Here is a 26,058-nt window from a genome sequence, read left to right as displayed (position 1 = left end):
TAGGAATCATGCATCTGGAGGAAGAAAGAAAATTGGGGAATGCACTTTGTTAGTTGGGCATCCAAGGTTGCCTAGATTTGATACAAAAACTGTATCTTGTTCTCTTTACTTTGTCCCAACAGAAAACATCATCCGACTCAGGTTGAACAGTGGGGAGATCTGATATCAGTACACATATTCCTGCAATGTTGATTTCCTTACAGATACACTGAGAATTACAAAATAGGATCTTGTCCTGAATGGATATTTCCCTGGGTTACCAGTGCAAAATGCTAGTGTTGACAGGCAAAGCTGCTATTTGCATCATTTGTAAATGAGCTAAACTGCATTGTTGCACATTATGCTAAGAGTGGTTTGGGCTGAGATTTGCATAGGTAAAGCCAGCGCAGATATGAAATTGGTATCCATATCTGAATGTGGATACTCACGGGTATGAAGTGGATATCCGCAATTTTGCAGGGTTCTAGATACAAAATTTGTATTTGCATCTGCATTCACAAAAATGAGCTGCAGATATCTGTATCCATATCCATGGATGCAAATACCAGCAGCTTTAAAGTGGATATCTGTGGATTTGCAGGGCTCAGCCACATGGCACATAAGCACAGCTACATCCATCATTTTCCACCAATGACAACAGAGGGAATTTCAACAAACTGTTTTTGTATCACTTGGAAGTCTTCTGAGCATGGACTAAAACACCCTAAGATGTAGGAAATACTTGTAGGGTATTTATATCTACTTGTAGAAAAGGAATTAGACAACTTATTTTAAAGGGTCAAAAGACTTAGACAACTTCTTAATAAGACTTTGGTGCTTTCAGATCCCTGGTTAACCCTACTGTGCAAAAATAATGAGCAGTCAATGTATTTCAGGGAAACAAAGAGTTCAATGGAAACATTTTACCTCTCCTGGATAGCACTGATAAAGCTGAGAAACTCTACCTAGTCAAACTGGCAATACAGGAAGAATTCTTGTGGGGTTGGTAAGGGCACCTCCTTCTGAATAAAAGCTGAAATGTCTGTCATACAGATCGTTCTGTTAGACTCCGACTGCAAAACTTATTACTGGGGAGCTGGGAAGGGAAGCTTTGAACAAAGAGCTAATTTGTGTCTTGAAAAATCTGCAGGGGGGAAGGAACCTGCCATTTGTAATGGAAGGGGAAAAAAGCATAGCAAAAATTTTGCTTGCTCTCAACTTTCCTAGAGAATAAGCCAAGAAAGTGTCAGGAAGATGCTGGGTGTGGCTGAGCAGGAAAAAACAAACAAAACAAACAAACAAACACTATGGAAGAATAGTGATAGAAATGTAGCCGTGTTAGTCTGGGGTAGCTGAAGCAAAATGCAGGACAATGTAGCACTTTAAAGACTAACAAGATGGTTTATTAGATGATGAGCTTTCGTAACAGACTCAAAGTAATACATTCACTCACTCACACACACAAGCACAAGCACAGTCTGTCTTCTTGTTACCAATAGTTGCTCCCCCTCACTGCACTGGCCAGGTGAATTAGATTGGGGAGGAGCAGATCTGGATCAATGCTCCAATGTTGACAAAACCTTTGCAAGGTGCCTCAGATTTATCCCTCTCATGCAGCCAGTTAGTCATCACATATATATGCAGTGAGATATCTGTGGCACCTTTTTTTAATGCTGCTTCAAAGAGGGTCCTTCCAAGAGCAAGCATTTGCCTGCTTGACTCCCAAGGCTTTATGTCCAATCTTCTTTCAATGAGCTCACTTAACAGGTTTTATTGTCCTTGGATTTGGCTCCCAGCTCCTCTCCAACCCTTGCATCTGCCTCTGGAGGTGCTCACCTTTCACACCTTCTCCATTCACAACTCATTCATTTCAACAGGGCAATCAAAGAAAGGGGAGAGAGCTATTCTATTTCCAGAAAAACAAAATTTTTTCTTTACCTTAACTATTCCTAACATAAAGGGCTTGATACAAAGTTTCTATAGAAATGACTGGAGACAAGGTTTCTCTTAATACAAGGTTTTCTGTAAGAAGACTTAACACAAAGATATATGTACAAGGACTCACAAAGTCTATCTTAATACAAAGTTATATGAGAATGATACAAGATTATATGGAAATGTTAGAGATTGATCTGCAAGAATTTGGATCCATGTAGGTACATATTCTGTTCCCAAAGTTTTTGAGCAATTCACAGATTTTATTTTCAGAACACCTCTGTGAAATAGGAAAGCATTACCCCCATTTTTTAAAATATGGCATATTAAGTTACTTACCCAGGAAATCTGTTGCTGAGGTAGGCGCTAAACCTATGTTTATTGAATCATAGTCCAATGCCCTATCACCTGGATGATTTGCCTTACCCTAAAATATACACATTTGAGTACTCTCTTCCATTTCCCCCACTTCCATTGGTGTTCCCCATTGTGTTGAAGTGCTTGTCTTTCAAACACAGGCAACAAGTTTTATTATCTTGAAATCTGAGGTTGTAAGGCTCTCCAAATGCAGGCAAACTAGCAAACAAAATGTTCTGTTTCAGTGCACCCCAACGAGCAGCAGTCCTACTCCAGCACACTGGGGGCAAGTGGAGGCATGGTAGTGCCCAGCAGACTGTGTTGGGGAGAACAAGAGTCTTGTCTATTGTGGGCACAATCTGTCTCTTTTGTTTGACAGTGATTCCTCATAATGTCTCTTCTTGCTCTGAAGCTGAACTTGCTGGTTCCCATCAGGCGAATTTTGTACAGATGCAGTTAGCATTGATAGTGCCCAATCTCATGGGACTGTGGTTTACATTAGGGAATTAGAGTGTTGATTTTTACAAGGCAAAATCAAACAACCTATGACAATATCCCCCCTTCATGTTTACACAAAGTACCTGGGGGACACACATCAGCATGCTCCACCGATCAGAATAAAGATCAGCTTCTTTGGCTACTCTGGTGAGGCATGCAAGCCCAACAATGGCACCAGTCAGTGCCATGCTGCTGCACAACATCAGCTGGAGCCTGGCCTCTCCGGTAGATCCCTGCAAATCCGTGGATATCCGCCTTATATCTACAGGCATCCATCTGTGGAGGTGGATATCTGCAGCTCATTTATGCGGATGCGGATACAAGTTTTATATCAACATAGGGCTTTACTCTTGGGGCCTGCAGAGCAACACCTCCATCTCCTCTCCTTCCTCATACCTCCCTCCCCCATCTCTCCTCACACCTCCCTCCCCCCCTCCTCTCTCTTCCCCTCCCCCATCTCTCCTCACACCTCCCTCCCCCCTCCTCTCTCTTCCCCTCCCCCATCTCTCCTCACACCTCCCTCCCCCCTCCCCCATCTCTCCTCACACCTCCCTCCCCCTCCTCTCTCTTCCCCTCCCCATCTCTCCTCACACCTCCCTCTCCCCTCCCCCATCTCTCCTCACACCTCCCTCCCCCTCCTCTCTCTTCCCCTCCCCCATCTCTCCTCACACCTCCCTCCCCCCTCCCCCATCTCTCCTCACACCTCCCTCCCCCTCCTCTCTCTTCCCCTCCCCATCTCTCCTCACACCTCCCTCTCCCCTCCCCCATCTCTCCTCACACCTCCCTCCCCCCTCCTCTCTCTTCCCCTCCCCCATCTCTCCTCACACCTCCCTCTCTCTAGGAATATAAACAGGTAACCAGTATCCCCCTTACCAGTAACCGCTTAACAGGGCCCAGCCTGACTGGAGTAGCCCCCGCAGCATGGTGCGGTGGTTAACGGCTAAAGATTGTTTAACAGTTAACATTTAAAATGAGATTTTAGATCCCCCTCCCCCTCCAGCCTTTCCTTACACAGCTCCCTCCACACCCCCTCATCTTTCCCGCTAGTTTCTGCTACGGCGCATGCGCCCCAACCCTGCTCTCCTAGGCGCCTGCGCCAGCCGTGCCTCAGGGAAGGAGCGAACTCGCGGGAGCGTCATGTTGCGCATGCGACAAGGTCAGGCGTTTTCTCTCTCTTTGCCGTACCGGTACTGCGGTGTGTAAGCCTCTGCGGTAGCGCATGCGCCTTGATGTCGAAGCGCCGGGGAAAGCGCATAGGGTTTTTTCTCCGGCGCATGCGCAATTGATGTCAGGCAGCGGAGGGAAGGAGTGGGATGGGCAAGCGGTTCTGGACGCTTGCGCAACATAGGGTAGGCGGGGTGAGCCTGTCACAGCAGTTCTGCGCCCGGCGCGTGCGCACTGGCTGGCCACGGGCTTAGGCGGCGGAGGGAAGATGGCGGCGGTGGTACAGAATGTGGTGAAGCTGTGAGTGGTTGCCCCTCTTTCCCCCCATTTTCCTGCCCCGCCCCCCGAGCGATCAGCGAAGCCGCCCGGCTGGGCCCCGACCGCCCGGGAGAAACTGGGTGGCGCGGAGCAGGGGCGGCGCGGGGGCTCCTGCTCTGGGGCTTTCATTGTTAGGCGCAAAGTTTCCCAGCCCGGCTGCGCAGGCGGAGTGGGGAGCCCGGCGCACGGGGCGCCCAGGAGCGGGGAGCAGCAGAGCCCTCGCGGGGCATGGGTGAGGAGACCGCTCTCGCAGGGCCCCCCCAGGGTCCGTGGGGCGGGAAGGGGGGAGCAGGGACTGCGCCTGCTTAGCATCAGGGAGGGAGGTTGGATTATCACCCTCAGGACATCACCGAGAGCAGCAAGTTGACGTCCGCTCTTCCCCTCCCCCTTCCAAGTCCCACTGGGGGATGGGGAAGACGATAGCTCCATTTATAGAGCTGGGGTGGGGAACAGGCTAGGATAGGGGCTGCAGCTTTTCTTTCCACGGGAGCCATGTGAGAGCCCAGGCTACTGCTTCTTGCCCAGGTGCTGAGAGGGGGAAAGGCTACAGGCCATTTGACCTTCTAAAGTAGCTTTTTCCACACTTTTCTTAGATGCTAGTAATGAGATAAAGTAGGAATGGGGTGGCCGCAAGACTACCCTAAGGTTGGGGACTACAGCTGCCTACCCTCACCAGGGTGGGAAAAGAGACAGCTCCCCTCATGTTCTTGGTCCACATGGTGTGAAGGAGCAAAAGTGCTATTTTAAAACTTGGACTTGAAAAATCATGGTGATTCAGCCAGACAGAATACTGTGTTTGCATTGAAAATGGGCTGGATTGAGATGGAACCAGGGTTTAAAGTGAGAAGGGTTTTGAGGTAGGTTGAATATGGATGGTAGACCTTAAAGGAGGGAGTGGTTGTTTATAACTGTGATGACATTGTTTATTGCCTCTTGAGGCTATCAGCTTACACTCTGCTTTCATTCTCCATTTTGTCCTCATAATGGCTGTCATATGGCATACTGAAGTCCGGAAAAAGTATTTGACCTAACGGGGGTTAAATCCAGGTATATGATTTCCATGCTTCTGTTTCAGTTCCGTTTAGTTTCTCTTCTTGATGTTGTCATACCTTTGCTGTATCTAAAGATACTTGAGAAGAGCAAAAGATTTTCTCTGGAATGCACAACACTGCAGATATTCTTAAAAATTCCTTGAGGAAAGGACAGTCTTAGCACTAAGAACATCACTTTCTCTTTCTCAAATAGCATGATTTGAAGCTTTGTGCAGAGGGAGGGGAGGGTCTTCTTTGGGATAAAGGCACTGCAGAGGACCTTGGGTAATTTAGGGTGGAATCCTGGCTCAGCCATTTGTTTCCCACCTGTCCCTGGGTATGTTACTTAATCCCCAGGCATGTCTCCCCAAGTGTGGATGGGGGAGGGAGGTGCCTCCTGCCTCAGCCAGCATGACTGCTTGAGCTCTGGTAGCCTTTGTGGACCAGCACCAGTCCATGGTAGGGTAGCAACTAGTCAACTACCTCATAAGCATATGCTAATTGGGTAGTTGAGTAGTGACTTGACTAGTTGCCCTTCTTCCCTGCTGCCTCTATTAGAGAGAGGCAGCAAGGGTGGGAGGAGCAGGAGCTGGAAAGCCTGTTCCCCCCCAGCAATGTCTGAGGGAGCAGGGGAGGCAGAGTCATAGCTGGGACTGGGCGTGAGCATACTGTGCCTCTGCTTTTTAAACGTAGTAAGAGCCTGGTAGCTCTTAATATATTTAAAAAGCAGAGCCGCAGTGGCCCTGGGAGTTAACCCCACTGGGGCTCTGCAGTTTCCCCTCTTATCCACTAATTGAGTAGTCAGTGGAAATTCTATTGACTGCTGATTACATGCAATTTAAATCCCTAGTCCACAGACTGACAGTTGGGAACCACTGACTTAATCTAGCTACTCTGTGCTTCAGTTCCCCATCTGTGGAAAGTGGATAGCCCTTCCCTTTTTCTTAATGGACATGGTGAGGAAAAATCCTTTAATGATTGAGATGTATAGACATATAGTAAGTAGGGGCCGTATAGGTACCTAGATCTCTATAAAGCTACACTATCAGAAGTACAGGTATTGTAGAGTAGAAATATAGAATATCTCTTATATAATGTCTTTCACCACTAGATCTCAAAGCAATTTACATAGTATTGTTATCCCCAGCACCAAATGCTACATTACAATAATAATCCACGTACTTTGCACCAAAATGTTAGGACAGTGTATTATAATAACATGCTTTTAAATAAGGGATGACTGAGCCAAACCTCCTCTTAATTCTCCCCATTCTTCTGCTCTGAGAGTGACTTTTTGCACATAATTTGGTCTTAATTCAGTCAAAAAACAAGCAAAATGTAATTATCAAGTTATCCACTTGTCCTATGTCCATGGAATTTATTTTTAATGAAGAGGGCACTTGTTGAATTTTTTTATTTTTCGAACATAATATGTAAATGAATAGCTGTTTTTAAAAACTAATGGTAGATGTTTAATTATCATTGTGTGTTTAGCTAAAGCTGTTTTAAACATTTTTTTTTAAATCATTGTTGGTACAGAGTAGGTAAAATCTGAGTGTGTGGACCCAGTGTGCAAGGCAGTGTATATAGTCTGTGCCCTGACCTCTTTATGACCCAAACAGATGAGACAAAGGATGGGACAAGAGACAAAAGATGGGACTAGGTTGCTCAAGGTCATGGAGCTAGGAACAGATCTAGGTCTCCTGTATCCCAGTCCAATACCTTAACCATTGGACCATACTGCTTCTCCAGTAGCATTTTAATACCATTTTAGAAAGCAGGGTTATAGACTTGAGGTCGGATCCTCTTGTCAGTCATGTCAGAGGTAATCTCAAGTAACTGTCAAATTTTTAGTGTTGTATTTACTTGTAGAATTGAAAGCAGAGTAGGTTCCTATGTCCTTTAGAAAAATGGTTTTTCTCAGTAATTCCTGGAGGCTGGAACAGATTTTTCAGTCCTGACCCCTCTTCTCACTTCCAGCCCTGTTCCACCCCCAAGTCCTTGGGAGCTGCCATTACTGCCCAGAGTGCATTGACTGGGAACACCTGCCCCAGCAGAGGTGGCAGCTCAGGCTCCTCACTGAATCTGTTCTTTTTTCCCTCCTTGGATCAAGATATTTTTGTATCTGCAGAACTTACCTGGAAATGTTGGATTTTTAAAAATATTGTGCTTTATTTGTTAAGTCTGCTTGGGCTGTATCTGAATGCACAGCAATGGTGTGTCTGTACAATCAGCTTGTGCATTAAGTTGAGATGTAGTTTTTAATTGCATCTTATAAATGTGCATTAGTAGACTGAACTGTATAAGATAAGACTTCAATAAAAAAAATTAGGTTATGGATTTTTAAGAGAGTATCCAGTCATATCCATGGAAGCTTTCACTCTTCCATTAAGATGTCTCTTTCCTGTTTTTTTCCACCCTGCTTTTAGTTCCTTTCCTGATCTTTGATCCATGCTAGAAGTCCAAACCATATTACGCTGCTAAGGGGAATCCTATTCTGTTTCTGAATACTTCAGGAAAATTTTCCATCCTGAAAATTGTTAAAATAGTTAATGCTTATGTAGTGCCTTTAACTCAAGAGACTAAAATTGTTTTATAAGGGAGGGTAGTTGGAATTACCCATTTCAAGCATGGAGGAAATGAGCAGAACTGGGAACTATTAAGATTACTCTGAATGAGTAGCAGAACTGGGACTAGAGTTTAGGTCTCTTAAATCGGTCCAAGGCTCTCTCCAGTGCATTATTTCTAAGACTGCAGTGGGGAAGAGACTTGTTTTGTCAATAACATAATTTACTGATCAGTTATCAGGGCAAAAGACTGCTACATACACTGATTGGAGGATTGTTTTGCAAGCAATAGAGCAGGGCTACTCAACATGCGGCCCACAGCCCATTTGTTTGTGGCCTGCAGTGCAGTTTGGGTTTATGCGGGGCTCAACATATGGTCTGCAGGTGGGAGCCAAAACCAAAAAGTGGTCAATATAATGGTCTTCTGTTGATATGCATTTTAGTAGTTAAATTCCTGGACTGTCATTGCTCATTAAGAGTGCTGTTATATGGGTGGAAATCGGATAAATATTGCATTTTATTAATATCAGCAGAACTGACTTAAATGGGGACTACATGTTGTGTAGTCTTGCCTTAATCTTTGTATTCATGCTTGTCAGTGTGAAATAAGCTATTTGCGTATATAAGCAACCACACTTAAGTTGCCGCATGTGCTGTGAGTATCATTGTGGCCCCTGGGGCTTGCAAAGTTGAGTAGCCCTGCAATAGAGGGTTTCATCTGTAGAATGGCTATAGCTTCAACTCCTTTCTACACTACAAATCTAGCTGTAGAGGGGGAGAGGATAGTTGGGAATGTGGCTAAACCATAATGAAATTTCATCTACTACTGCACAGTACTATAACCAGGACTTCCCCGGTCCACTTAGTTTCTAACACACATATGACTTGTACCACATATTACTTTATGGCACTGATTTTTGCTAAGATTAGTGTAATCTTACATTTGGAAACCCATAAGGACAGTGACTCTCATAGTTAGTTCTGTGGACCATTTTATCTCTTGTGATCTTGTTTGGTTGTCAAATCTTTCTGTGCTATGAATAAGCAGAAAGCACATTGGATGAACCAGAATATTTGTTGGGCAGCTGTGGAGCCAAGGAGGTTTCATGTGCATGTGAAGTGTATATTAATATCTTATTTTTTGAAAGTTTTTATTCTCCAGTTAAAGGGGCTGGTTTCCCTTTAATTTACATCAGTTTTCCTCTGTCTAACTCCACTGACTTCGATTGTTAATCCTGATCTTTATTGGTGTTGGATCAGAAATGGCATTGAGATGTTTATTATCCAGCTGTCTCATCCCCAGTTGTTCTGCGTTATGTCCAGCAAGTTACTTTGCATGCAATGTTATGTGCAAAATCTCACGTGTTGCCTGAAAGACAAATGCTCCCTTGTGTCATGTCTTGTTCATCCCATTAACTAGCAGCTTCCTTGCCGTGTGTGATTACTGAGTTGTGCTATGGAGCCAGCCTGAGTGACTTTCCCCTCTGACTCATGTTCTCTAGTTTGATGCAGTCATTTCAGACCATATTGAAGTGTCAGGATCTATATATGTGTGTGTATGTAAACCAAGGGGTGTTGTGCTTATGTATTTCTCCAGTTTCTTTCCTTTCCTCTCCTGGCATCAGAGATATAAAATTCTCTCTTCTTTAGCAAGCTGAATCCAGCAAATTCCCTGCTTTCCCCTCTCCCTGCTACGTTGTGGCAAGATTTTAACATTGAAATCACTGTAATTATGGCTCATTCGATTAAGTGAGTCTTTGGTTCTGCTGTAGCAAAAAAACAAAACAAAAAACCTTTAAGGTGGGGGTGGGGGGAATCAGAGTTAATCCAAGTCTTGTATTCTTTTGTTGGTTCCTGAATTTCCCTGATGTTTTTGCTAACCAGATTACCAAAACGGATTCAATTTTTTTCTCTCTCTAGCATCTATGTATTGTAACTGAGCTTCAGTATAGCATAATGATATAAAAAGACTAAGTAGAGGGACTGTCAGATAAATGCTTTTCTTAGAGGGTAAGGACATGAGCATGGAATGTAGGTACGTCACCTGAATTTTCAGTATGTTGCTGGAAATTCAGCTCTTGGCATCACTTCAAAATGCTACTCCATATTTTTGTGACACATCTGTGCTCGTCATTAGGGCCCCATCTCTGTCATGGAAGAGGTCAAAGTTTCAGTGACTTCCTGTGACCTCTATAACTTCTGCAGCAGCCAGTGTGTCAGACCCCAGAGCCCTGGGGACAGTTACACCAGCTGCTGCTGAAGCATCTTTGGAGCCAGCAATTCAGGGGGCCTTGCTTCCATCCATACTGGCAGGTGCTCTGGCAGCCCTGGCCAGCTGGCCACAGGATTGCCTGAGCATTGGCTGATGGGCTGATGTTGCTGGCTGTGGGGACTGCCTGAGCAGTTGTGCAGAGTGGTGGGAGCAGCTGGCCCCCTGGGACTCCCGCCCCCTCCTCCTGTGATAGCTGGAGCAGCAGCAGACTCCCACTGGGGCTTCCTTCTTCAGAAGCCAGTGCTGTGGACCCCTTGGTTTCAAGATTTAATCAGGGGTATTTATACGAGTCATGTTCATAGATGTGATTTTTTTTTTCTTGCCTGTGACCTATCCATGACTTTTATTAAAAATACTCATTATTAAACATGATTAAATCATAGCCTTACACACCCATGATATTTCCATTGTTGTATGTGGTAAATTTGAGATAATTCTGTCTTCATTATAGTAGGAGGAGTAGAACTCAAAGCCTCCTTTCAAGATACATGCCTACAACACTTGTTCTAAATGAGCATCTTAGCACTTAGTATGTGACATACTTAAGTACTTCTGAATTTGTTCAGTGGTTCACATACATTACGCATTTCTTTCTTTGAAAGGCACTGCATAAAGGAGTATCTCAAAAATGCAAGTGTCACTCCACTCAGTTAAAATCCAGCTATTTCTTGGTTGGATCACGGCAGCTGCACTGCACAACAACTTCAAGCAGCTAGTGAAAAGACTAATTTAGACTGCACTGTGTGCCCGAGTTAGAATTTGCTTAACATCCTGGGGCATGAAAAGGACCCTGGGTTCTTTAAATTTCAGATGACTTGCATTTTACCTGTTAATGGAAGACAAGAGTTTAATACCCTATTGATATTTCCAGAGAGTGGAAATTGTTTGGAGAACTGGAGAGATGTGAGAATGTTTTGAGGATAATGCCCCCCAAGAAATGCATACTCTATTTGTGTTGTATAGGATGTGTGAAGCAAGAATGTGTGTCATTTTGCACATGCTGGATAAAATCTTCCGTGTTCTACTGTGCAACTGTGAACATGTGCTCTTTACTCAAGTATTTGTGTAAATAGTATTACTGTTAGCACGTGATAGCACCCTTCAGTAACAAGCAGTGTTGCTTGGTTTTTTGCTGGCTACAACGACATGTTTAAATGTGGGAGTATATCCACTGAGGTGAAAGAGACAAGACGAACAAACAAATCATAGAAGACAGAGCTAGATAAGAATTAAGGGCTGACTGGTCCTGTTACTCAGTTCCAGTTAGGTAATCTACCTATTTAACTCTGAGAAACGAGTAATTTGGAACTAAATGTAATAAAAAACCCAAATATAAATCAAGGTAATGATCTCATATGAAATAGATTTACTTATGGATAATTGTGTTAAAACAGATGGATTCCACGTTTCACCTATACATAGTGCATCTTTTGTGACATTTCATGAAATGGTATTTAGGGTGAAAGATTATTACCCACTTGCCTGAGTAACCAGAGCCTTTCAGCTCTGCCATTTGACTCCAGCGTGGCTTACCAATGCCTTTAAAAATCTCATATGATGAGTGTATGATAGATCCCCTATCCAGTTCTCAGTAGGACAGGTATGTTATTTATTGGCTCCCTTGCTAGTACTCATGGCAGAAATGCCAAGTATTGAAAAAGCCAGGGAGACTTACTTTTCTCCCAGAGTTGAGCAGCGGTGATGGGCTCTGAGCAGCTTCTGTTAGATTCAAGGAATGTCAACTTGGTCTCATATTCTCTGCACTGTCTCCATACAAGTCCGCTCATTATGTACCTTTGACCTTTATCTCCATTCCTGTTTTTTCACTTGTCCCATGTATTCAGTCAATTTCTAGTTCCTTTGGATTCAGTCAATTTCTAGTTCCCATGGTGCTTCCCTCGTCTATGGCATGGGTCTTGATAGGGCACTGCCTGCCCTTCCTGAGGATTCAAGTAGGCTGGTCTGTGGTTCTCTGCTCAGCATCACCTTCTAGATCCCTCACTGTGAGCCTGTGATCTGCCTTTCATTCTTTGTACTCTATGATCAAGTAAGTGCTGGGTTCTGCAGCATGTCCCTCATCTGAATGGGTCCACCTTTTAATTAAACATGTTTTTTATAGTAGTACCTAAGGACCAACCGAGAATGGAGTTCTGTTGTGCTAGGCTGAGCTGAGCAGTCTGCGGTCTGAATCTGGCCCCCAGCTTACTTTGATCTGGCCTGTGGCGAGGCCTGGGGCTTTCCCCTGTCAGTGCTCCCTGTGGCAAGTCTCCGAGCCTTGGTTCCCCCTCCCCGCTGTGTCTTTTTTTTTTATTTGCTTCTCACTCGTGTGGTATTGGACTGATTTTTTTTTTTTTGAGTCAGTACCCCCACTTCTCCCCCACCCCAAAGATTCCCCATCCCTGTGCTAGTCACTGCACAAACACACAGTACTCTTTGTGGGTACTGGGACAAGTGGATCTAGACCTGCCCAAAGTTAAAAGCCTGAGTGGGGCCAGGATGCTTTGCTTCCTACTGCTGTGGTGAAGCAGAGCACAGAGGGCTGGGAGAGGGCAAGTGGAGCAGGTTGCCAGGTCGCTTCCCACGGTGAGTGCAGGAGTGGGGCCTACCCCTTCTGCCAGGCTCCCCCATAATTTTCTGGGCCACTCTGGGACCCATCCATAGGATGGTTGAGGTGGCTGCTGTGGGGCCCCCCAAAGCATAGTCTGGGATGACTGCCCTGAATCATCTTATGAATGGGATGGCTCTGGATGTGAGCAAACATGTTCCACAATTTGATTGGGGTGGCGAATCATCTAAATGAAAAATGAGGGGAATAGGGCAGGTGTGAAGTGAAGCTGAGACATAGGCTAAGTCTGCACTTAAAACCTAAGTGCCATGGTATCCCTTTAAAGGGAATGTATGGCCACAGCACCAGCCCTGGGAGAGAGCTGTCCCAGCGCTCTGTGGAAACCACCTAAAAGAAGGGAGTAGCTAACAGTGCTGGGAACCCATTTACACTGGTGCTTTACAGCACTGTAACTTTCTGTGCTATTGGGGGTGTTTTTTCACAACCCTGAACAGGAAAGTTGCAATGAAATGAAGTGACAGTGTAGACATGGCCAGAGAGAGTAGGCAGAGAAGGAGAGGGTTGGAGCCAACTGTTAATTCTGCCCACCATCCTAGGATTTAAATAGGCTAGTAACTTTCACCAGCATTAAATCTGCACTAGAGAGATTTAGAATGCTATGCACCTTGACACTTAGTAGTAATAAATAAAAATGATTAAAATTAAATTGCTTTGTGATACAAAATAATGGGAAGCCTCTTTGGTTTCTGCAGAACATTATTCAGTGTAAGCAGCTTTGAGAAAAATACCAAAAGCTGTAGGGGAAGTGTTGGCAGTCCTTACTTCGGAGGGAGTGGTATGTACCTCTAAGCATTTGTACGCCCTCTCACTGCCCATCTCTTTGCTGCTAAGGATGTTAAGAGGTGGGTAATTGGCTAATCATCTAGTCGATAGAATTTGTATAGACTACAGATTAGTTAAGGCAGAGTGCTCAGTCCCAGCCCATGTCGGCTCCAGGAGCTACCCCTTCTGCAGATCTGCAGTTTAAATGTAGTAGGATCTGGATGTGCAGAGGCTGGGACCCCCCCTGTGGACAGGGGTTGTTGCTGGAGCAGCTGCTACCTGCATCTAGCTTGGACCCACTGCAGGCAGAGGCTGCTTCATGACAGCTTCCCATGCCCCCCTCCTGCTGCCGCCTCTGATAGAGGCATCATCGGAGGAGGCAGGTGGCACCACGGAGACAGTGCTGGGAGGAACCAGCTTTTAAGCCAACTCCCCCCCAGCACTGGCTCTTGCTTCCCCCACTTGCTGACTCTGATATAGAGAGGGGAGGGCGGGGGTGTGTGTGAGTGTGTGAGTGTGTGAGTGTGAGTGTGTGAGTGAGATTGATTGATTGATTTGCATGCGACTGGTCAACTACTCACAACCCTCTTTGATACATATGCCCCTGGAGTCAGTCTATCAGAAAGGGAAAATTGGCTGTTTCATGGCTTCACCTCAGGTGAGGGAGAGCTGTGAATGATTCTGGGGACCCAACCCATGGGTGGGTGAAGTCCCCAAATGGTTCAGAGTTCCAACCCCATGCAGTGTAACATAATTAGGGATGCAGCAATGGCACCTTAGTCTAGTGCTCCAGACTAATGCTTACCAGATAAAACAGGTTAAACTTCTACATCCCTATCTTATTTCCTGTTCCTGTCATGTTTTTCTTATTTGATCTAGTGGGCATGGACTTCATGGTTCTGCCCACCAGAGGGGGTCTGGCCCTCCTCACTGTCCCCGACCGAGGCCACACCTCTTTGCTACAACCACACTTGAAGTAATTCCAAGAATAAGGGCTGTTGTATGCTCTGATCTCTATGGGTTATTGGTCCTTTTAAAATGCTAATTATAACTAGAAGTCTTGGCATGTCCACATGATGGTGATAGATTGTCAGAGGGTACAAGTCCTGAGGCAGGTGTTTTTAAATAGTTTCCTGGGAAGTCCTGTATTAGGGATATAAATCCCCAAGAAATAAACCAATGTGATAGTTCTTGTTACATCCCTAGAGCTTGGCTCCAGCTATTTTGTTGTCTTCAGAGTTGGCTGTAGATCTTTACAAAGATCTAGCTCCAATATTTATATTGGGATCTTCAATCTTGCCACAGGGTCAGGAGGATGTTATAAACCGGTGTGCAGAAAGTGCCAGAAGAGGCATGCAGCTCATCAGGGAATCCTAACAACTAATGCATGGTGTCTGTTTTCTCTACCCATAGCCTTGGAGAGCAATACTACAAAGATGCAATGGAGCAGTGCCACAACTACAACGCCAGGCTATGTGCTGAGAGGAGTGTCCGTCTGCCTTTCCTAGATTCACAGACCGGAGTGGCACAGAGCAACTGCTACATATGGATGGAAAAGCGTCACAGAGGACCAGGTGGGGCCTTTTCTGTTATGATATGTATCCCCAAACTCAGCACTAGGCTTCCGCTCTGCCTCAGCTTACCCACACTTGTATAAACTAGCAGGCCAGCTCACTAGCCAGTGTGTCAGTCAAGCTCCCCCCAGTGTCTTAGTATTTAATTTCCTTTTCCTAGGGATGTATTAATTTTTCACACACTTCAACATCAGTTAAGGCATGCCTGGCCCCCTCCTCAGGCACCTGCTACCAACTGCTGTGCAGTTATCTCTAGCCAAGTCTTTGTCTAATTTGTGTGGCAAACATGCCTTCCGGGTCCTTCCATGGTCTCCTTCAGCTCTCTCCATTAAGAGACCTGCTTGTTTCTTGTCTTTTTATCTCACCTGCTGGGAGGCATCTGACATGTCACAGGTGGGGGCTAAGCCAAATCTCTTTAAGGGCCAATTCATTCTGTGGTACATGGGCATAACTCTTGCGGCCCTTTATAGGTGTTTAGGTGAGCGGGGTGGCTCTTTGGTTTTGATTAATGCAACAGGCGTGCATTCTTTTTACAGTTCGCTTATCTCCTGTCTTCTAACGTACAGTTTATTGTCTTGCATATTCAATGTAGTGTAGCGGATAGAGCAAAAAAGCTAGTAGTCAGGACTTCTGAATTCTAGTCACAGCTCTGGAAGGCCATTGGGTCTAGTTGTTATAGCAAGGTGAGTATGAATTAAGATCTCTGGGTTTCTCTTCTGGCTCTGAGTAGAGAATATGACTTAATATATCAAAGCATAACTACACACAGTGTGGGAAAGATGCACTCCTGAATGAAAGGGCTGAAGGGAAGCGTCTACCAACAGCTACATGTTTGCAAATCAATTTCTGTTTCTCAAAGCCATGAACAGGGGATCCTTCAAAACAACTGAAAATTGGGGCTCCTTGATTTTTGTGTCTGATTCTGCTACCAACCTGCAATGAACTTGAGGAAATATGCAAGTCCTCTGTATCTGGGATCAGAACTGGTACTAATAATCTCATCAATGCGTGTGGGATCAGTGTGGCCTACTGGCTAGAATACTGAATTGGAACTCAGGATATCTGGGTTCTGTTCCTGGATCGGTGTTTTGTTGGGTTATCTTGGGTGAGTCACATCCCTTCTGTGTCCATCTGTAAAATGGGAATAGTGATACCGACCTCCTTTGGAAAGTCTGTGCTGCTATTTTGTATAGCTCTTTGACAATTCAAATGTTGTTTAAGTCATGAGGAATATTATGTTGTGACATTTTGTCTTAAAACCTAACTGTATTAGGAAATGCAGAGAGAGCCCTGACATCCCCTACCCCACAAAAGGAAATGTGCATGATGGTGTTTATGATGATACATGTGGCTCAGTCAAGAATTAATCACTGTCCTGTTCCTCGCGTGGACAAGCTGCAAAGATAGTGCCCTCTCCAGAAGGTGTATAATCTGCGTATTACAGGACAGAATAGATAAAATGGGATGAAGAGTGATTGGAAGGACAGAGTGAAAAATGATACTTCTCTTGGAAGCTTTTTGGGAAAGGAATTTTTTTTTGTTCTGCGTCTGCATGGGGTCTAGGTCCATGAACAACGCCCTTAGATGCCCTTGCAATTCCAATGCTAATGTGAACAAAGATAGCAGAAACCTTAGCTGGCCTAAGCAATGCTAGACTGCATTGTTTTGTAGGCATCTCACAGCCTTTTTCAGTGTGTGTAGGAGGAATTTGTGGGATTGAAGCTTTGAAGGTTCCCCTGACGATGGCTTTGAGAAACAGGAACGGGGCTGCAAACGTGCAGCTTTTGGTAAAAACTTCCCTTTGGCACTTTCATTCACGAGTGCATCTTACCACACTCTGTGTGTTGTGCTTTCCTTATATTAGACTGAGCTTCTCATACAATGGGGAATGGAAGACTGACCCTTGGCAGCTAACTTTTCTTCCTAACACTTATCCCATTTTACAGAGAGGCTGTGGGAGCCAGAGGATAGGGCACTAGACTGGGAGTCAGAAGACCTGGGATCTATTCCTGGTTTTGCCAGTAACCTTCTGGATGGCCATGAGCAAGTCACTTTGCCTTTCTGTGCTTCAGTTTTCCCCTTTCACCGTGTATCTGTTTAGATTTTAAACTCTGTGGTCATAGGGACTTTCCCTTGCTGTTTGATGGTGTCAAAAGGTGGGGCCTTGATCTTAGTGTGGGCCTTTTGGTGCTACTGTAATAATTAAAATAACATGGGGTCTTATCTCTAAAGGCACTGGGGTTACCCATCATCCCCATTGCTTTCTGAAGACAGTGCTTATATTCATTGCTTTGTGGCATCAATTTGTCAGAATATCGGGTTTCAGGCTTTCTCTTGTATTTTTTAAAGGTTTAGCTTCTGGCCAGCTCTACTCCTACCCAGCTCGTCGCTGGAGGAAAAAGCGCCGTGCTCACCCTCCTGAGGACCCAAGGCTTTCCTTCCCCTCCATCAAACCAGGTGACACTTTCCCTCCGTCTGATCTCTGCTTGCAATGCATTTATTAGGCTCCTCTCCTGAGACAAGTGCCTGCGATATTAGGGTAGTGGTCTCTGACCCAGACAGTCCCTTCCAGTTCATATGTTCCTCTCTTGGATTGAGGATGCAGCCTCAACTATGTCATAATCATAGTTTGTATAGAACATGGATGGAAATAACCTCTTGGTACTACTGTGTCTATGGCTACATTGCAGGTTTTTTTCGGAAGAACATATGCAAATTGTGCTCACATGTGCATATCTTCCGATTCTTTTTCGGAAGAGGTTTTTCCAATATTTGGCCCTTTGTGGATGGGGCCAAAAGTTGGGAAAAAAACCCTCTTTTTGCAAGACCCTATAAACCTTGATTTACGAGGAATAAGAAGTCTTGTGAAGGTTTTTTCACGACATTTTGCCCCGTCTACACAGGGCCAGGGCTAGGGCCAAATATTGGAAAAACCTCTTCCGCAAAAAGAATTGGAAGAATATATGCAAATGAGAGCATGATTTGCAGATCTTCTTCTGAAAAAAACTCGACAACGTAACCTCAGTGCCACAGTTCTACCACCTGATGTAGAAATCATTGTTGGCATGGTATGAGTTGTGACTGAGCTCTGTATAATAAGAACTTGAGCTTGTTATACAGAGCTCAGCTCACTGGCATCCCGAGCTACTCCTGTGGGCAGCTGATTTGAGACTATTGCAGGAACAGGGAGGGGATGCATGTTTGAAGCAGTTGCCTTTTGCTTTCTCCCACATGAACACATTTTCAGTGTGGAATTGGAGTAAATCAGTGGTTCTCATGTGGTCTGTGACCATCTTTCAGGTGGGCTGTGTGCTCGAGGCTCCCCCATGCCTCCCAATGGGGAGTCTGTGCAGGCACTCCAACACCTCCCCCTGCGAGGTTTGAGCACTGGCTTCCTGCTGCAAGTGGGGAGAGGGCTGAGCCTCACAGGCTGGATCTGGGGCAAGCAAGCAGCTGTGCGTGCTGCTGCTCTCACCTCAACTGGAGGAACAGCAGCACAGAAAACCACTCACCTGGAAGCTTTTGCCATTGCTCCTGTTAGCTGGAATCACAGCCAATGGGAGCAGTGAGGGGCGGGTCCTGGGAGTGGTGGGAGGCACAAAGCCCGGTAAGCCCCCTCCATCCACTTCATGCCTGGAACCGGCAGTCCCCCCATCATACTTACACACTCCTTTTGTTGAGACCCCGCTCACCCATCCCATTCCTGCACCCTCCCTCCTACCCAGACCCTGCACCTCCACCCCCTTCTGCACCCATTTTGTCATTATGGGTGGAGTAAATCAGTGTTCTGCTGCTTTCCCCAGGTTTTCATCCTGTGGCTCTCTAGACCAGTATGGTGTACATCACATTTGGGAAGTACCAAGTAGGGTAAACATGGGAGAGAGCCGCTGCTCTTTGGAGTTTAAGCTAACTGCAGGTCTGGGTCTGGGACTCTCTGATCTGGCAACAAATGTTGCCAAACCAGAGAGCCCTGGGGCAGCGAGGCTGGTAGCTAGAAGCAGTGCCAGGGTTGGTGGTTGGGAGGCTAGTGCCCCCCCCCCCCCCCCCCCCCCCCCCGGGAGAACCAGAGGCCAGCAGCAGGGGGCCAGAATTGACCTCCCCAGGTCTAGCAAACTCCCTCGTTTGGGACTGGTCAGGTCCCGAGGGTGCTGAACCAGGGAAGTCAGCTTGTACTAAGCATCTAGTCTATGGGGAAAATGTCCTTTCCCATTAAATATTGTTGCAGAATTTTGTATTTTGGAGGGTGTATACCTCCCTGGGGACCACCTGTTGATGGTCAGTATTGGAGAGATACTAGCTTAGATGGGCTCATTGGTCTGATCTAGCATTTTTGTGATACCAGGTTACATGGGTCCATTGGTTTGTTTCAGCGTTACAGGGAGTGGCAGGGTAGCAGCCTAGACTGATCCATTGTTCTGATCCAGTGCAGTTGGATGGTGGAGATACCAGGGTTCTGGGCATGGCAAGAAGATTGATACTGAACTAGAGGGACTGTAATGATACTTTCAGAGGGCCAGTGCAGTTCCAGTCCCATTTCTGCTATAGAATCAGTTGCATTGCAGGACCTATTTGTAATATTTTTGTTACATGGTAACTGTCCCCCACAGTGTAGACTGGTCCTATTTACATCTCCAAATTGTGCTAATGTCTTGACTGCGTCTTCTCCTTTGCACACAATTAATTAATTTGATGGTGTAGTGGTGACTTTGGGTATGGTTTTCTTTCCCCTCTACAGATACTGATCAGACCTTAAAAAAAGAGGGGCTGATCTCCCAAGATGGTAGCAGCCTGGAGGCCCTCTTGAGGACTGACCCCCTGGAGAAACGCAGCCTGCCAGACCTGCGCAATGATGAAGACAGCCTGAGCGAGTTCCCTGTCACCAACAGCCGTGCACGGAAGGTACGGCAGAGAGAGAGCGTTCTCCCCTATGTTGCAAGGGGGAGCTTCATGGTCTTGCTGCCAAAGCAAACAAAGCATGCTTCTTTTTTTCCTCTTCTTCGGTCTCTCTCTGGCTGCTGCTTTTATGGTTAGGATGAGGGTGGGAGGGTGGGTGTCTTTTGATGAAGTCTGGCATGACAAAGGGAGCAACTGAACACTCAGAATTTTGAACTTCTTGTGAGAATCTGCCATTGGGTGTAGGGAGCAGGAGGTAGTAGTGGCAGATCAGGAATCCAGGAGTGCAGTGAACTATTGGATTTGCTTTCTGGTGGTAGAAAAAGGAAACTTTCATTTTTTCCAGGCCACATTTTGGTGTTAGGATACATGGGTAGCTCACTGAATGGGGACTCGGGAGACTGGGGTTCTGTTCTTGGCTCTGTCACTGATTGTGCTATATTAGAGCTAACAACCATTACTATGAATTTGTTGCTGCTGTTGCCCTGACTATGATGGGGGCTATTATAAGAGCAATGTAGACTATTGGGGAGAGCACTGGGACTTGGGAGGACTGGGTTCTGTTCCTGACTCTACTGGCCTGCTGGGCAACCTCGGGCAAGTCACTTCTAGGCTCTGTGCCTCGGTTTCCCCATCCATAAAATGGGGATAGTGATATCAACCTCTCTTGTAAAGTTCTTGGATCTGCTGATGAAAGCGCTATAGATGAACAGGGTCATATTAATAATAATCCAGTTGTTGTTTTGTATTGGCCTAAAGTTTTAGCTTTCATGTTCAACCCCTAGCAGTTTAAAAGAAAAGTGGGATAAGGAAGGAGCTGACATCAGTTAAAACATGCTGTCATGATTAATATCATGGAACATACTATAATCTGACTTAACCCCTGGCCCCACTGCCTTTTGCTTCCTAAACAACGATGATTCAACACAGGAAGCCCTGCAGTGATTTTTACTATGCTTTGGGATGTCTGCAGAGAAATAAGTGTTCTCAGAAAATTGGAACAAACACGGAAGTTACAAGGCACTCTCTAAAAAGTATCTATTTCAAAAATTTCCATGGACACCAATCTGGGAATTTGTGTAATCTGCAGCAAGAGTAGAGATGTAATTTAAAAGGATCTGTGAAAGTAGAATAAGAACTATGCTCATATGGCTTTGGGTTTTTTGGCTGTATTATGATGGAAAAAGCCCTGAAAGGGTGGTGGTTTTTTACATTACAAATTGAGGTGCAGTGTATATTAGGAATATAATAGTTGATTAACTGATAAGCACAAGCATTTGCACTTATTTTTCCCCTCCTCCCCTTACCAGTACATTTTTTAGCAGGCTGGCCAGCAGCCTGGCTCACCCTGGGTCTGGGACCTACCCCTGCTGTGGCTCTGCATCTAAAGTGTATTAGGAGCTAGGTGGGCAAGCAGCCTGGCTCAGTTCTGGTTTGTGCTGGGTCTGGGAGCTAAACTGCCCTTTCTTCCCCACTGAAAGGGGCTGATGCTACCCTACACGGCTTCTGATACAGAGGTAGCAGTGTGAAAGTGGCAGGGGGCTCCTCAGGAATGGGTCTGGAGGCGCATAGCTGCTGGCCCATCCTTGGGACTGTTAAGTAACCAATAAGGATTCATGAAGTTAATTGACTATTCAATTAACTCAGGGTTCTCAAACTTTGTGATACTGTGACCCTCCCCTCAAGTTGCTCGTGAGCCCCCTCAAGTTGCTCGTGACCTCCCGGGAGGTTGGGACCCATAGTTTGAGAAATGTGGAATTAGCCTATATTTAACATCCATAGTGTATATACTTACAGAGCCCTCATCATAGTATTGGTTTGCCCCAGAGAGCTTATTACTTACATAAACAGCAGTTCTGCTCTTCCTTATTGGTTGCAAATAATACAGCTGATGGTATGACTGCTGCCTGCTTCATTATGTTACCATGCTTTATAGCCAGTAAAGGGCATGCTAAAAAGTAATTAGGGCTTTTAGTCATGAGTTGCCCAGGATGAAATAATTGGAAAGCACTTTCCATTCCACTCCTTTCTCCCTTTGATTCCTTGTGTTTTTACTTTATTTCTCACCTCTGGGCACAAGTTCAGTCTGCGACGGATTGACACAGTCCTGAGTAACATGGCTGTGCTGAACAGCAGTTAATCCTACCTTTGTGGTTGTATGAGGATGATCACTTGGTGGTTACGTTGTTTTATCCTAGGAGCCTTATTTTATGGGGAGCCACGTGTACTCAGTTTTGTATTTGTAGATTGGGGTGAGGAACCTAAGACCCGGGGACTGGATGCGGCCCCTGGGTTGCCTGGATCTGGACTCCGAGGCTAGGGTCTTGTGCAGTGTTAGAGAGTCCATGCTGGCACTCCAGCCCCCCACTGCCTCCTTGCAGCCCTTGGCCCCCAACTGATTTTTCTGTGGGTCAGCAGCCCCTGACCCAAAAAAGGTTCCCCACATCTGTTGTAGATACTTGTGTAGTCAGTCTTGTTCATTTCTTTTGAAGTGAGTTGGCTTGTAGCTGATGCATTTTATGTGAATTCTTCAGTGAATAATATTTGCCATGATTGAAGTTTATGGAAGCCCTTAACAAGTACAAACCCTGACTATATCCATGTAAGGTAGATAGTAATAATAATATCTACCTCTTGCATAGCACTGGGTTCACAACAACTCACTGCTGCATTCTTAGGTGCACGAGACAAAAGGATTTTATTTGACAGTCACCCCCTTTCAGGTGGGGCATTATTTGCATTAGTCTTACTCTGTATCTATAGGCAAGACACAGGTAGCAAGTCAGAACTCTAGTCCTGTGTCAAGCCTACCTTTCTTCAGGAGGCTCTGGCAGGCAGCTATATCTTGTCAGTTCTTGGTCCCAGCCAGACTTCTCTTACAGAGTGAGATCTCTCCTTCCCCTCCAACTCCCAAGAGAGGTGGGCTTTTCAATTCTAACCCTCTCTTTGAGCCTGATACCTATTGTGGATATAACAGAGGGGTTTGACTGTGCCTACAGCAGCTCATTAACCTTTTCCTGGCAATATGGGGTTTGTATGCCCCATTGCAAGCACTTGTCATCTGTAGATCAGAAAATGGGGTACACTCATCCTGCCTCACATGCAGCCATCTCTTCTGTGGAATGCAGGAGCTATTTAGCAGCTGTACAGAAGTTTAGGGCAGGAGCAAAGAACACGATATCCACATGAAATTGCAAGGAAATTGAGACACAGAATGGAATTACCCAAGTTGGGATTTAGGCAGGATATCACTCTTATTGGTACACAAAGTTCCATGGGAGCTGTAATATGCCATAAACAATGGGAATTTTATTATCCTTGTCATCTGAAAGATGTGCCTCCTTAGAGTGTTCTGGGATGTGTGGGGCCAGTTGCACTGACATGGAAGAATGCCCTCTGTTCAGTTGCTCACACCATTCCTTGCACATGACACTGCCTGATATCTTAGTGAGGCACTGGGGTCAGCACTGGCTTGGAGGAGGACCCTCTACTGAACTGTGGTTACTACTCACTGTAGCTCTTTGTTATCTATACATCTGAGGTGTCCCTCGCTGTTGTAGCAGATATGGTGCATCTGTGTGCTGGATCTTTACTATTTCAAGTATTATGCTTGCGGATGTGATCTGATCTGTGCATTCGTTCACCATGCAAGATGGCCAGCCTACAAGAACTTTGGGGTCGGTCCTTCTGTTTGCTTCTGCAAAAAAGAGGTATTGGGTTCAAACTTTCCATCGTAGCCTGGATTGATTGGTTGCTGTGGTGTGTGTGTGCTGGTGCCATGCTTTGAATTGTATTACACCAAAGTTCCTCTTTGTATCATCCCTCACTTCTTGAAGAGATGAGGGTATTAATCCCTGTGTCCTAACCCATGTTACCAATCACTATCTAACATATTAATAATGACAAAAATAATACCTAGCTCTTGTATAGGATGTTTTGTCAGTAGCGTTTTAGAGTACCATTATTCCCATTTTACACATAGGGAAACTGAGGCACAGAGTTGATGGTACCTGACTAAAATCACCCAGTAGGTTAGGGCCAGAGCTGAGAATAGAACCCAAGTCTCCTGAGTCCTAGTCCAGTGCTCTATCCACTAAGTAGCTCTGACAGGAGTCCAGGGCTGCTTGTGAGCTGCAGCAGCATGTGTAAGACTTCTCTGTTTAGCTTGTGCAGTTAGTACAACGCCATGTTTAATCCTTCTGTTGTATGGGGATGCTAGAGTCCCCTCTGTAAAATATTAAATATTATTTTCTTTGTTAAAGATTTCTCTGCTCTCCCCATACCAATTGCAAATTAACTTTGGCTTCTAGGAACTTTCTTCCCCACAAGGAGAGTGGAATTTGCTGTGAAATGTAAACTAGGCCCTCAAAGTCACAGGGGGCTCTGCTCTTCGTCATTTTCTGTTGAATTGCTGAATGTATATTAAATGCATTGGCTGACTTCCAGGAACGCCTCACATGCCACAGCTCTACAAGCCTAGTAAGGATTGGCGCTGATTGGAGAAAATTTCTTCAGCATGAATTTTGTTCTAATCCTTTACCCCATTGTCAAACTATTTTTGTGGAAGGAGGATTGGGGTGGGAATTTTCTAGTTGAAAGTTTTTCAGATTTACATGTGTAAAACTGTTCCCGCCTCTGCCTGGGTATTTTCTTTTGCATAATTGTCTTGGGCTTTGTGATCCAGAGGGAGGGGATGGTTTAGTAGATTGAATATCAGATTGGCAATAACTGCCTTTATTTAGTACCCAATGCATTGCTGTAAATGTTCCAGTTTCATGGGTCTCAGTTACCACCGAAAATTATATTTATTCTTCGAGTGCTTGCTCATGTCCATTCCATTTAGGTGTGTGTGTGCTGCATGCACAGATTGGAGCGTTGTCCCTTAGCAGTACCCATCGGGCCAGCAGGGAAGCCCCCTGGAGTGGCACCACTATAGCAGCGCATATATACCCCTGCTGGCCTTCCACCCCCCCAGTCCCTAAGTCTTGCGTGGACTGTGCTAAACCTATGCTCTGTGGTGATCTGCACAATTTGTGCTTAAAGTGCTTGGGTAAGGCCCATGTCCCAGCCAACTGCAAGATCTGTTGCAGTTTTAAGCCCCAGACTCAGCGTGAGAAAGATTTGCGCTTAAAAATACTCCTAAAGGAGTCAGCGCTTCGCCCGGCTGCGGACGTGGCTCTGGAGTCCCACAGTGCACTGCCCTCGGGGCAGGAGGCTTCCAGGATCCTCAGGGGCCTTGGCGTCATCAAGGTGCCGTTTGGCCCTGTACCGCTCACAATCACTGGTGCTGCGTAAGAAGCAGCAAGCGGAGAGGGGCAGATCACTGCCCTGACACGTGCCCATGGTACACCCCCAGTCTGGACACCCTGATGTACCTGCACCGGCCTCAAGGTCTGCCTCTCCTGGGCCCAAGCATGGCTGGTTGAGCGCGACTAGGGGATGTGGTGCAGAAGATGACACCTTGGTAGGTTTCAAGAGGAGTCGGTCCTTGTCGATAGGCCCTCTACATAGGACACTGGAGGCAGCACGAGAGCTAATAGAGTTGACCACGAGCTCGTCCTCACTGCCGCTAGGGCAACGAGATCATCCCTGAGCCTGTACCGCGTCGATGGCACTAAAAGCTTTGCCTCACTGTGCTTGGCACTGAACAAACTTACAGAAAAAAGAGAGCTCCTGCGCTGAAAAGTTTAAACAGAGGCCTCCAGACAGGATGAGGCTTGGTCTAGTGACGTAGTAGACCAGTGGAATAAGACCTCAGGTCTCCTAATTTCCATGTTTTGTCTGCTAGACTGCACTGCTGAGCAACTGTGTTCAACAGCCTTAGAGGAAGACTTGCTGGAAGCACATACTACAATCCCAAGAGGATTGTGTCTCTCCTTTATCCTTCTCTGGCAAATAAATTGAACCATATACAATTGATGGTTTGTAGGCCCTTAAATTCCAAAATATTTTCTGGTCACAAAATATCCCCAGGCTCTTTCTGTAAGAGTTGAGGTTTGCCCCACTGTCAGTGACCAAATTCCAGATCTGCCTTCTGGATTCTCAAAACACTTTCAGGCAGATGCATTCTTCCTCTTGTCCT

At 45.6% G+C, this 26,058-nt stretch overlaps 1 protein-coding gene across 5 annotated transcripts in view; it reads left to right on the top strand.

Annotated features, from left to right (window-relative positions):
- DPF2 (double PHD fingers 2) overlaps positions 1 to 26,058 on the top strand; it is an 88,512-nt gene that overhangs the window by 35,899 nt on the left and 26,555 nt on the right. For 3 of the 5 annotated variants that reach the window (XM_075939133.1, XM_075939132.1, XM_075939131.1), the window contains exons 3-5: positions 14,923 to 15,083; positions 17,433 to 17,540; positions 19,819 to 19,982. In XM_075939133.1, the coding sequence (XP_075795248.1) occupies positions 14,923 to 15,083; positions 17,433 to 17,540; positions 19,819 to 19,982 (433 nt within the window). Of the gene's footprint in view, positions 1 to 4,074; positions 4,234 to 5,259; positions 5,299 to 14,922; positions 15,084 to 17,432; positions 17,541 to 19,818; positions 19,983 to 26,058 lie in introns of those variants that run through there. The other 2 variants (XM_075939134.1, XM_014580305.3) reach the window with 2 other exon arrangements.

The sequence above is a fragment of the Pelodiscus sinensis genome, chromosome 11 (assembly GCF_049634645.1).
Source record: "Pelodiscus sinensis isolate JC-2024 chromosome 11, ASM4963464v1, whole genome shotgun sequence".
Classification (NCBI taxonomy): domain Eukaryota; kingdom Metazoa; phylum Chordata; order Testudines; family Trionychidae; genus Pelodiscus; species Pelodiscus sinensis.
Note: the sequence above shows the minus strand (reverse complement) of the source record. Positions and strands in the feature narration are given on the sequence as shown.